Below are 13,060 nucleotides of genomic sequence, written 5' to 3' on the forward strand. Positions count from 1 at the left end.
GTGATTGCAGAACCTGGCATTCCCCTTATTAAGTTCAACCTTGGTTGAGGCTGTGTTCAGCATTTAAGCATTTTCAAAATCAAATCCACTATACTGTCTTTCAGTTTATTTATTTTCATGCGTTTCGATGTCTGCAAATACATTGTTTGGAAATGCGTTTATATGTTGTCGATGTAATTTTAATAAGCTTTTGTTCTATTTGCTTTGCAAATGTATTCCGCTGTTCTGTTTGTACTATAATGCTTTAAGTATTGTGCTTTTGGTTGTGTGAAGCACATCGAGTTGCCTTGCGTATGAAATGTGCAAAATAAAGTTGCCTTGTCTGCCTTCTCAATCAACCAATTACATTTCACCTCAGGTAAATGAGACATACTTGCCACCATTCAAAGTGCCACTGGATCATTTATGTTTAAACTGCCAAGAAGTCAAGAACAAATGACATTTGTTTTTCTGACACTGCTGTACAATAAAAGGCAATGCATTATATACAGTTATTAAACTGAACCAAAAGAATGCCGATTCTGTACTTGTGTTCTCTGTGGAAAAACTCCAGCGACTGAATACATTTACATTCATTGGCTTTGGTTTAAAGAACAATGGAAACAGAACACACAGTGTGACTGATGGAGAATGGCGTATTTATCCGGAACCTGAATTAATAGCAGTCATAGCATTTATTATATATATGAGCGATATTAGGATTATTATCTAATATGGCTGTATATTTAATTTTGAATAGGGTTGTTGACTTGTTGTATTGTATAAACGCATGACCGAACATCTTGGGGAATGTGTGGGGGAAAAAAGGCCTGTCACGCAGTGATTGGTTATTTGTCCTGCCAATCACAATGTTGGAACTGTGATAGGTGGAGAAGCATAAACGCTTTACTGTTCTCTGTCAAAGCGTTGAACTACCATGTGCACTACTTTATGAATATTTATAATATAATAATAATAATAATTATCATCATCATCATAATGTAATATGGCTTTGATTTTATTTTTATATTTGTGCTATGCAATGTGTTAATAGCAATAGGTAATGTAAACAACTTCCATAAGATTTGCTATAAAACGTACAGACAAGACAAAAAAAGGCAGATAATTGCCATGTGATTGGTCCTTTTTGCTGTCGATCCAGTTTCTACGAGAGGTAGGAGGTGCTATTATGTTTTCAGGCGTACCATTGATCAAAGTCTTACAAGTGCGCTATTTTACGAATATTCATGATAATTTAATATGGCTGTGATTATTTTCGAATTGTTGTAATGATAACGTGTAATGTAAATAATTCACTAAAGTATTGCTGCAAAACGTTTAAATACGATACTGGCATGCAGTGATTCAGTCTTATTTCCACCGGCCGCAATATACGAGCTGTGATAGGCCAAGAGGCGGGATATAGGATATATCCCGGAAGTGTGCAGCGTGAGACTGCACTTTGACATGAGCTGGAGCTATCGAGACTAAACAAGGTAAAACGCCGGTGCTGTCGTTAATTCATCCTTAGCTCTGCACAGGAAAGAATTCAACATCCATCGTAGTTGTACAAAATTAATAAATACAGGTTGTGATTCGAGTTCCATCTTGTAAAAGTCGTGGTTCTATGTTCGAAAGTAACTGCACGGCATATCAAACGGCAATGAATGCTAGTTCTGCGATATTTGTTCTAGCGGTTGCAGATTAAACCTCTTTTCAGCAAACGATTGCACCAAATGCACAGTACTTAATATGGTATTTATTTCTTGGATACGGTGGAACATAGTTGACGGATGACGGTGGAATTATTTTAACAAATTAGATGTTTTCGGTTTCGATACGCATATTGTACCCTCAGTGTCAATAAAGAAAAAAGTAATGATTCCTCCCTCTGGTATTTTCCACCCGTTTATCTTGGTTTTCCCAACTCACAACTAACCATGGAGGTTGTAAACACCATGCATTTCATTAGAATGAATGGAAACCCATGGAATATCTGTTGCTTATGAATGGAGATATGTTAATTTTAATTTGTTTTCAATTTTAAATTTTTAAAAAGTGCTCCTGCTGTAATGGCTAAAACATTCATGGTCTGTCATCTGTGGAGAAGCATCATAGTAGATAATGATTTGCGTTTATGGAATATACCCTGCTTGCTATTCTTTGATTGCACTGAATGCTGTAGTTTAATAAAATAAGGGAGAAAAGAACCAATAATCTATCTACATGTGTCCCCCACCCTCCCTTATTCCAGAATTTAGTTACTTCTCGCCGCTGACAACCTCACACTCTAAGATGGTGGACTCTCAGTACTTCCTACCAAATGACATCGGCATCTCCGCTCTCGACTGCGCTGAGGCCTTTCGCTTGCTTTCCCCGCAGGAGAAGATGTATGCCCACTACTTGTCACGTGCGTCTTGGTACGTCATTGACCTCACTGTCCTCTTGGGCCGGAAGGAGCAGCTGATGTGTTGATTGTTGCGTGAAGGATAATATGTTTATACTGTACAGTGAACTAACACTGTTCGTGGAGGTTAGATTGACACAATTGGTGAAAAACTGGGGGTTATGAGAAAAATTGGGAATCGTGACTAGGTGGGAGTTCACTATACAATAAATCAAATTCATTTCAATGTCAAAAAACAAACCAGTGCTCCTGTCTTAGGTATGGAGGGCTCGCTGTGCTCCTGCAAACATCCCCAGAGTCGCCTGTCATCTTCGTCCTTCTACAGAGGATCTTCCGAAAGCAGTCACCTGGGCAGCTGGAAGCTATAGCGACAGCAGCCGGACTGAGCTCAGAGGAGTACCAGGTATGTCCTCATTTAATTTGTTTTGCCATTTCTGTGCACACTTTGGTAATGTTTCAATCACCGCTTTTTCTGTCCTGTTTGTTTTTTTTTTCAGGCCTTCTTGGTGTATGCAGCAGGTCTCTACGCCAACATGGGAAACTACAAGTCTTTTGGAGACTCCAAGTTTGTCCCAAATTTGCCCAAGGTAAGAGTAGTTTTTGGACATTTTATGTTTCGTATAGTATGTTACAGTGTTACCGTTTCTGAATTGTAACGTGTTGTAAACATTTTTGTTACTTTCACGAGAACTGTGGACTTCTAATGTATATTACCGGACTTTACTTAGTCAATGGCAATTTACAACAATACCAAAAACGGATTACAAAAAACAAAAGTATATCACCTTAATGCACTTCATTATCCTTACCTGTTAATAATTTTTGACTAAATCAAATACCAGTTTGAAAAAAGGTTGCTTAAAAGTCTCTCTATCTCCTGCTGATATGTTTGCCCAGAGTTGCCGCTATTTAATTCAGGTTTATTGAACATATGGAACTTCATGAAAAAACAAACGAAAACAATGATTTTATTTGTCAAGCGTTACATGCTTAACATTTACACAAATGACGCTTCAACAATGATTGAAAAAGCGTGAGGAGTAATCCATGGCAACCGAGTGAATTGTTGATTTAAACTTTGTAAAATTACATGGCCGACTTGCATGTAAAAGCCATGTGCATTGGTACTGATCATTAATGCTGCATTCTTTTGTTACTGTTATCCATTTGAATGTGTTGATTATCATATTTGGTTCTACATACGCAGGACAAACTGGATGCTCTAGTGAGGGCCACTCAGGCTTTTCAGGAGGACCCTGCTGAGATGGGTGCTCTGTGGGACAGTTGCTCATGTCTCATCTCCTCCCTGAAGGACAAACAGAAACAACTGGGCCTTGGCGACAAGGTGGGAGCTTGGAACCTTTAAAATGCAGACTACTAGAAAAATGTTGGTGGTCATACTTCAGCTCATGTTGTGTCACTCTCTGCTTTTCCTCAGGGAATTACCACCTACTTCTCAGGAAACTGCTGTTTGGAAGATGCTGAGCTGGCGCAGAAGTTCCTTGACTCGAAGGCAAGCCTAACTCACATGGAGATGTAATTAGGGCTGCGGGTGTTATTATTTTTGTTTATTTAGTATTCTATCGATTATTTTATCAATTAACACATTCACTCCCAAAGACGTTTTTAAACGTCTTTTCAGACTTGGTTCAGAATTGGCTGGTAGTGAATGAGTTAATAAAGTTAAAATGGCCTTTTGCATCATTTAAGAGCAGTAACACGCATGTTAGATGGAGGTGATATTTTTGTCGTGAGCCTCACATTCTACATTGTAGTTGTGATTTTCATGGAACGGGAACGGATAAATGAATGCAACAAATATACAAAGACTAGTTGGGCCACATTAAAATAAAAACAAGTGGGCTGTATGTGGTCAAATGTTCATACATTGCCCACATCTGGTTTAAACCATGTCCAAGCTAATCTCGTTTTGTCAGATGTGCCTAACTGTCACTTCTGTTCTTCAGAAACTGTCCGCTTACAACACCCGACTGTTTAAAAAGGAAAATGGCGAGAAAACCTGCTACGAGGTGCGCTTGGCCTCCGCTGTGAAGAAAGGTCAGTCGTCAAATGAAATAACCCAGATAGCATCGGTGCGGGTCACCGTAATGTTAACAAGGTGCATGCAGGACATTGTATTAACACATTCAACTGGTAAACAGACTGCACGGTGGATGGCGAGTGTGAATCCTGCTGCGGGTGCTTTGACTTTGAGGGAAAAGAGTTCTCCGTGAAAAGGGGGGACTATGCTCCACTCATGGAGAGGGTCTGCTTTTATCTTCAGAAGGCTCAAGTGAGTGAGAGAATTCATCGTTTTTTTTAGGCATTTTGCCCCCTGTTCATCCCGATTTGAAATTGGTTGCTGTTTCAAACGAAACACAGGCTCACGCTGCCAACGATAACCAGAAGAAGATGCTCGGGGAGTACATGCAGAGCTTCACCTTGGGCTCGGTAGAAGCCCACAAGGAGGGCTCGCGCTACTGGATCAAAGACAAGGGCCCAATTGTGGAGAGGTGAGCAAACAATCATGGGAACATTCATCAAAGTGAACAGGAAAAGTTGATGCATATATTTTGGTCTTTAAATTGGCTTACATTTAGTACGGCTTCCTCTGACGTTCCAAAATATGCATTTTAGCGTCACTAAGGATGCTAAACTTGTTCATAGGCGTGAATGTGAGTTTGTAGGCAACGAGTCAAGGGGTATCATCTTGTGACATAAAACTGGAGAGTCAGACCAATTCTCATTTTCCTCTAAAATTCATGAAAATAGTTTTCTTGAGTCAATTTTTACTGAACCATAATGCTGTTTGTGTGTTGATCGAAGACTACCAGATAGACCACATACTACCGTATATCAGGGCATTTCAATTTTTATTAGTCCTCCAAGGGCCATACTTAAGAAGAAATATATGATGCGAAGATCAAATATGCCCCAAGTACTTTTTGTGGTTGTGGTTTTGAGGATGAATGAATGAATCGATGGATGGTCTGATAAAATGTTCTGACTGGTTGTATACTTTATTCCCCAACCTTGCCTTATTCTAATATACTGTAGGACTTGATGACTCAGTCACTGTTTCATGTTCTGGTAATAATATCTGGAACTGTCCCCCCCCCCCGCCTCAGCTACATCGGCTTTATTGAAAGCTACAGGGACCCCTTTGGCTCCAGAGGAGAGTTTGAAGGTAGCTTGCCGATGTGTTGTCTGTGTTTTTGCTGCCATTCTTCTCCTTAGCAACCTTCTCGTGGTTATCTGCTTTAGGTTTCGTGGCAGTTGTGAACAAGGCAATGAGCGAGCGCTTTGCCAAACTTGTAAGCTCGGCCGAAGTGCTGCTCCCCGAGCTTCCCTGGCCAAGGGAATTTGAGAAAGACACTTTCCTTAAACCGGACTTCACTTCCCTTGACGTCCTCACCTTCGCTGGCAGCGGCATTCCAGCTGGCATCAACATTCCCAACTGTGCGTGCGTTAACATATGAAGGTTGATTGTTGTTTGACATCATTCCATTCAAAGCCATCTTTGTGCTTCTTCAAACAGATGATGACATCAGGCAGTCAGAGGGATTTAAAAATGTCTCCCTCGGAAATGTGCTGGCCGTGGCTTACTCTACGGACAAAGACAAACTGACATTCTTAGAGGAAGATGACAAGGTGAAGCATCAAGATGGCCATTGGGTCTCAATCCACTACCATCTGTGCAACACACACACTCAACCCGTTCCTCCAAATTTCATTGACATGTCCGTTTGTGCCAGGATTTGTTTGTCAAGTGGAAGAGTCCGTCATTTGAGGTGCAAGTCGGACTCCATGAACTGCTGGGCCATGGAAGCGGAAAGTTGTTCGTCCAGGTCTGTCAGCCAAATGTTCATCTGTATTCCTGTCTTGGCAAATAGTCGCTTTCAGGTGGAAACCTCACTCTCCAAAATCAATGCTGTTCAGGAAATCAAACGACAGCATCTTTCTTGTACTGAGGTCATATACTGCTTTGCACCACCAGCACAACACGTCTCCAAAATCATGTCAGATCGCAAAACGAATCATGATTGATGATTTCTTACTCCATTGCAGCTTTCAATCTTGTTGAGCTATGATGCTGCAGGCTCTCTCAAAGTGAGGATGAGGTGGAGTGACAAGACCTCTCACAGTTGTCGAGTTGAGATTTGCTCTCAAGCTATTTTCAACACACGATTGTTTTCATAATACATAAAAAAATAAGACCATGTGGGACTGACTAATAATGCCAATTTTTTTATGTGTGTGTATTTATGTATGTAAATTAGGCAATTGTTCATTTGACTGTGTGAATGTGTGGCTTCCTGTTCAGGACAACAAGGGCAAGTTCAACTTTGACCAGAGTACAGTGATCAACCCGGAAACTGGTGAGCTGGTGAGTCTCGGCAAAGGGGCCTCTTCCAAATGTGGTTTAAAAATCCAATATGGTTTTGAGATCTGTTCCATTTGAAGTGTCCATGGAAATCCCCCTACCCTCCTTCCAAAAAAAGGATTAACTCGAAATTGGGCTCTTGGACTTGCTATGTAAATGCAGCCTTTTATGTGACATGCATTCTGCAATTTGTACACAAATTAACTCTTTACTTTAGGTGCAGCACTTCAGTTCCTTATGGTGCGTGTGTACGTATTTCTAGGTTTCCAGTTGGTACCAGGACAGTGAGACTTGGGACAGTAAATTCTCCACCCTCGCCTCCTCTTATGAAGAATGCAGGGCCGAGTGTGTGGGACTTTACCTGTCACTCAACAAGGATGTACTTAGGTGGGTGTTGTGATTGTCGATGTTCTTTAAGACAAGAGAAGCCATGCTATATTAGCCACTGCTATTTTTTTTTGCCGCAGTATTTTCGGTCATGAGGGCCAGGACGCTGAGGATGTGGTCTATGTGAACTGGTTAAGCATGCTGCGTGGTGGACTGCTGGGCCTGGAGTTTTACACGCCCGAGAGCAAAAACTGGAGACAGGTGAACAGTCCATACAGCTTGTCCTATAAACTGACTGTCGTTAATGAGAGCTTTTGGTGTCCCTGTTCAGCTGCATTGGTGGAAACTGCTTTCATTGCTGCGTAGTTGTAGACTGCTGCAAATTGCAGTATAGTAGAAAGGTTTCTGTCAATCAAGACTGATTATCTGTGTTGTGTATATTCACTTGAAACGTGGCTATCTTGTTTCAGGCTCACATGCAGGCACGTTTCGTGATCCTGCGTGTGTTGCTGGAAGCCGGCAAAGGTCTGGTGGGCCTGAAGGAGGTCACGGGAGCCGACGGCAAGCCCGACGCTCTCATCACACTAGACAGAAGCAAGATAAAAACCGTCGGCAAGGACGCCATCCACAAGTTCCTTTGTAAACTGCAGGTATTTTTTCACAGCCTATGACTGGACAATCTTAGCATTTAGCAAAGTCCATCCTCACTTGTATTGAATAGTGTGATTTAAGAAGGGATATTTGCAGTGGCGCCTTTAGACATGTTTTTTTTATTTATTTGAAGTCTGGTTCTTGTAAACTGTTCTGCACATGCCCTTTCCGAGTCACACCCACCACACCTTATTTAACCCGCATCCTCCATCTTGCAGGTCTTCAAGTCAACAGCGGATGTGGACAAAGGCCGGGCCTTCTATGAGGGCTACTCCACCGTGAGCGAGAACGGCGACCACAACTTCATGCGCCTTCGTGAGACGGTGCTGCTGCGGAAGGAAGATCGCAAGATATTTGTCCAAGCCAACACCAGAATCAATGGTATATTCTCACCTCGCAGCAGAGGACCATATATAAGCATCACACTTTGATTTTGTGTGAAAACCGTAAACCTCAGCTGTTTAGTTGAAAGAGTTGTGATTTTTTTGTTTTTACAAAAAAAAAAAAAAATCACTCACCGACTTGATTTTCGTATTTTGTGCTTTTCCAGAGGAGAGTGTTGAGCTGGTCGAGTACGAAAGCAGCGCATCAGGCTTGATTCAGTCCTTTGTTGAGCGCTTCGAAGACAACGACAAACTCGAGGCCGACCTGTTGGAGATGAGCAGAATGGATTCTTCCTGTTGGTGTTGATGGCGAGGATGGGGTTCCTCCTCAGTTTTAGTTTTGAGGCTCCTTAGATAGTCTTCATGACTGACTTAACCATTCACCAAGTCGTAGAGTCAAAAAAACAGAACAGATCTACTGTAGCCAGAACCTCAGCATTGGTCCAGAGTTGGCATTATACACAAAACCTGAATTTCAAATTGCTGACAAATACTGTATTTATTTGCTGTCATATGGCAAAACATGAAATAGGTGAAGAACACGCATTGGTCTCGCTTTAATTTACATGCTAAGACTATGAAAACACTGCCATAGCTTCCTAATTTTGGACAGATGTTAAAAGAATGAAATGCATATTTTGTCCTCATCATGTGACAATATTTACAGTACTAAGCTTCTGGGACAGAAAATATGACATGCATAACTAAAGTGTTTGATAAAACTTTTTTTTTTTAAACGATCCAACAATTGTTGCATTGATTGTCATTTAACATTCACAGAACATTGTATTTAATATTTTCAAAACAACTCATGATAGACTGTACACAATAAAATTGAATGGCGATATTTTTTATTTCCGCTATATACATTCTGTATTCAAATTCAGGACCTCACAACCATGAGGCAGACACTAGTCCACCATACTGCAAAAATGTGAATCATTCTTAAATCAAACACTTGAATGAATACAAAAAAAAAATAAAATGACACCAATTCTTTTCATAGAAAAAGTTTAAAAAATATTGTTGTGAATGTATTTTCAGTACATTAAATATTTTAATTAGTTTAATATTTTTTAATACAAAAGGGAATGTTGAATACTGTCACCATTTATAATTTGTGTCGCAAATAACCAATTTACTCAGATGCTGTTTGCTGGACATGATCGTTACCTTGTGGCATCTCTACCTCGCCCTCAAGACTACTGAAGGAACTGCAGCTATCTGTGTCAGCCAGAGAGGCCGATACCATTTCTTTGTGTAATTCCTCCACTCGGTTATCCTCATGTCGTCCCTCTTTCACCCTGGCTCGGGACTCCGGTGTTTCCCCGGCCTCTACCAGCTGAGCCAAGGAAGGTGAAAAGAAGGGCGACAGAGAGAAGGGCACATTAGGGGAAGAAGATGGAGACTGATAGGGGGAACTAGAGAGGGACAGAGGAGCCCTGGGCGAAAGAGATGGAAATTGATAATTCGAGGGGTTGGGTTGAGAAGCGGCTGGAGGGTCGCGAGGGGTGTGAGACATTTTGGGAGGAAGTGGCGGAACTGATTCGGCGAGATACGAAGAGAGTGAGGGGGAAACTGAGGATGTGATGGCTGAGGATGGTTGCATGTAGTCGGTGTTGACAGGAGGATGCTCCACCAAAGTAGGGAGTCTGACTTCCATTATTTCCTCCTCTGCAGATGAGGGGTGAACGGCTTGTGATGATTGACAGTCCTGGGATGCAGGTGTAGTCAGGTTTTGGACTTTGCGTTTTCCTCTAGTTTTGGGCATAAGAGGGGGTGGGGGCGGTGGAGCGAGCGGAGGCAACATAAGGGATGATGTCTCTGTGGACACCCGCACCTTGAAGCTTCGTTTCATCAGGCGCCGCTTGGACGGGATGCTGTCGGATTGCAGGAAAAGAGGGTTGATGAAGCAAAGGGCGCCCAGGCCCGAGCCGCAGTCCAGCTCCCTGGGGCTGCGCGTCTCGATGGGACAAAATTCCCGGAACAGGACAGAGTTTGGGCACGATTTTTGGGGACAATCGTCAATAGTCATCTGGTTGACCGAGTCGGGTTGTGTACTGGAATCAGGCGGAGCTGAGGAGGGTGGTTGTGGGGTCGTATCCTGTGGGGGTGAGACTAAAGAGTTTGGTGTCTTGTCCTCGTTCGTCTGGGTCTTCGGAGGCTCCCGTGGCCCCCGGACATTGAGGTGTGAACTCCAGAATTCTAGTGAAGAAATTGATGGGTGTTTGTGAACAGTAATTACAGAACGTCCTAACTGAAATCATGTCCACTAACTTGAATGTTGATCCATAAAACTGGGGATGAGAAGGGAAAAAAAAAAGACTTTTCTACAAAAATGACAACAAAATAGCTAATTTCCTGTTTGTAATGGGGTATGGGTCCTTGATATTTCCAAGCATACTGTTATGATAGATATATCCACCCAATATCATGCTAATCATTGAAATGGTAGGCTTTTTTTTCTAACTTTACAGGGCATTCTACTGAATGGGTCTTTCGGGGTTCTGTTGGAGACCCCTAAAATACATAAATTTGATTATTTATTTTGGGGCACACTGAAGCCCTCAAAAAGGCAATGGTTTCAAAGAAACAAAAATAAACTGATCCACAGAGGGCTCCCAAAAAAAACCCTAAATATGTAATTCACAAACATATTTATCAGATTTTGGGAGAAACCAACCTATCCCCATGTGAGAGATGGACTCCAGCTCTTTGTGGGAGGTTGCTTTTGCGATGGCCTCAGGAAGCTCCAGGGGAAAGGGTAGTACATCTCTGGTACAAAGTATCATGAGTTAATATAAATATATTTAATATACACAGTATATTATTCTGACCATATAACAACAGGGCGCATTGCATGGCAGAATTAGTGTAAAATGATTTTTACCTGCTGACACAATAGAATGAAACGAGTCTTGGAAGGTCTGGAAAACTGATGGCTGACGTCTCCAGAGACAGTGCTGAGATTGACAAGTGAAGTGTTGTGACAAATACTGCAGTTTACTGATTCTGCTGATCATTTGCAATATTTTTAAAAATGTTTATTAGAACTTGAAAGTCAACTGGCACCATGGGGTGTATTGTGACAAATGGCTGAATTCTTAATGATCAAGACTTACTCGAATGTTCCTCCCTGATGCCAAACTGTTGCACAAAGGACGGCACACTGTCATCCACCAGCCGCACGCACAACACATTTCTCTGGGACGTGCGAGACCTTCGCACCAGGAATGCCTGCAAGGCAACACATGACTGGATTGTCAAGTTCAGAAAGGCTAAAAAAGCCAAACGAGCGAGTGGGGTTTTTTTTGTTTTGCGTGTCTGACCCCTGGAGGCTCCCTCTGCAGAATGTGCAGGGCGGTGGCAGGGTTGATTGACAACTGCATCCAGACGGGCACCGTCAACAAGAGCCGGTCCAGGACGCTGATGTTCTTCAGAGACCCACCTCCACGTTGGTGGCCCATGAACTTGCGCTCTGACCCCTGGTTGGGCTCCGGAAAATCATACAGAGGCTCATCTTGCTGTGCCATCTATAAAATCAAGAAATCACAAACATGTATTGGACTTTCAGGTGAAATTCATCCATCCATTTTCTACCACTTATCCGACGTCAGGTCGCGGGGGCAACGGCTTTAGCAGGGAAGCCCAGACTTCCCTCTCCCCACCCACTTCTTCCAGCTCTTCCCAAGGGATCCCAAGGTGTTGCCAGGCCAGCCGGAAGACATAATCTTTCCTGCGCGTCCTGGGTCGTCCCTGGGGCCTCCTGCCAGTGGGACATGCCCGGAACACTCCACCGGGGAGGTGTCCAGGAGGCATCCTAATCAGATGCCTGAGCCACCTCATCTGACTCCTCTCAACGGGAAAGAGAAGCGGCTTGACTCTGAGCTGCTCTGGGATGACCGAGCTTCTCATCTTATCTCTAAGGGAGAGCCCGGACACCCTGCAGAGGAAACTCATTTGGGCTATTTGTATCCAGGATCTCAATCTTTCGGTCACGACCCACAGCTCGTGACTATAGGTGAGGGTGAGAAAGTCGATTGCTTGGTACATTGAACGCTTTGCCTTTTGGCTAAGCTCCTTTTTGACCACAACAGACTGATACAAAGTTCGCATCACAGCAGACGCTGCACCGATCGGCCTGTCGATCTCCCACTCCATCCTGCCCTCATTTGAGATACTTAAACTGGAGGAGTTTAAGTATCTACAACTGTTCAAATATTTTAATAAATTCAATCCATTGCAGCAGGTGTGGTTCATACAAACTCAACAAGCTGCAACCCAAGCTTTTACAACAGGAAGCACTGCACACACCTGCGTGATAAATCCTGGACCGTGTCAGCAAGTTCAGACTTGGTTCACGGGCAGACGCAGCTTATGGGAAGCTGTGGAAATAAATGCGGAAAATACAGTGTACACACAGAATTGACAACAGCATTACAGTACAATCCATTATGTAACATGAGTGAAACATGTATACGGTTTATATTTCAACATCATCATCTAAGGAAAGCTACCCAAACTTACAACAGGAATGCTTTTACCTGGTTGCACATTTCACACTTTTGAGTTTCTTTGGATAACACAACATGCTTCTATTATTATTAATATAAATTATTAATATAAACTTCTATGGAAAGTAACACTGAAGCCTGTCAGAACATACGCTCCCACGTCCAGAGGTGTCTTCTTTTCTCTCCTTTTCCCTCCTCTACTCTTGTCTTCCTTTTCCTCTTCATTTCATTTCCTTTTTCTTATTCGGGAGCTCCTCCCCTCTCACCTGATATCACCTGTAAACATTTGTGAACTGGATTAACATATTTAGCATTAAATAGCTAATTGCGATAATAAAGTGCACAGCGATCGCACTATGTACGATTTAAGCGATATTTAAAGGAATGCTTCTTAAAAACATGTCGTACTTTGGTT

At 42.4% G+C, this 13,060-nt stretch overlaps 2 protein-coding genes across 3 annotated transcripts; one reads left to right on the forward strand and one right to left on the reverse strand.

Annotated features, from left to right (window-relative positions):
* Nucleotides 1-1,413: 1,413 nt before the first annotated feature.
* dpp3 (dipeptidyl-peptidase 3) lies at nt 1,414-8,871 on the forward strand. Its single transcript, XM_086130672.1, has 19 exons — nt 1,414-1,475; nt 2,234-2,399; nt 2,645-2,789; nt 2,884-2,973; nt 3,594-3,731; nt 3,825-3,899; nt 4,354-4,444; nt 4,549-4,679; nt 4,769-4,899; nt 5,515-5,573; nt 5,651-5,845; nt 5,925-6,037; nt 6,142-6,234; nt 6,711-6,773; nt 7,033-7,157; nt 7,238-7,358; nt 7,568-7,747; nt 7,967-8,129; nt 8,299-8,871. The coding sequence occupies exons 2-19, from the start codon at nt 2,275-2,277 to the stop codon at nt 8,436-8,438; spliced, it is 2,178 nt and encodes a 725-aa protein (XP_085986798.1). The 5' UTR covers nt 1,414-1,475; nt 2,234-2,274; the 3' UTR covers nt 8,439-8,871.
* Nucleotides 8,612-13,028, reverse strand: LOC147193788 (uncharacterized). 2 transcript variants are annotated; one of them, XM_086130680.1, is made up of 7 exons: nt 12,676-13,028; nt 12,446-12,516; nt 11,461-11,664; nt 11,254-11,368; nt 11,022-11,094; nt 10,815-10,906; nt 8,612-10,336 (listed from the first exon to the last, which is right to left on the reverse strand). In XM_086130680.1, the coding sequence occupies exons 3-7, from the start codon at nt 11,662-11,664 to the stop codon at nt 9,270-9,272; spliced, it is 1,551 nt and encodes a 516-aa protein (XP_085986806.1). In that variant the 5' UTR covers nt 12,446-12,516; nt 12,676-13,028; the 3' UTR covers nt 8,612-9,269. The 2 variants fall into 2 exon arrangements, with proteins under 2 accessions (XP_085986806.1, XP_085986807.1); XM_086130681.1 differs by having other exon boundaries at nt 12,446-13,028.
* Between the last annotated feature and the right edge of the window lie 32 nt (nt 13,029-13,060).

This window comes from Hippocampus guttulatus, chromosome 15 (assembly GCF_054856545.1).
Source record: "Hippocampus guttulatus isolate MCC_2025c chromosome 15, RoL_Hgut_1.0, whole genome shotgun sequence".
Lineage (NCBI taxonomy): Eukaryota > Metazoa > Chordata > Actinopteri > Syngnathiformes > Syngnathidae > Hippocampus > Hippocampus guttulatus.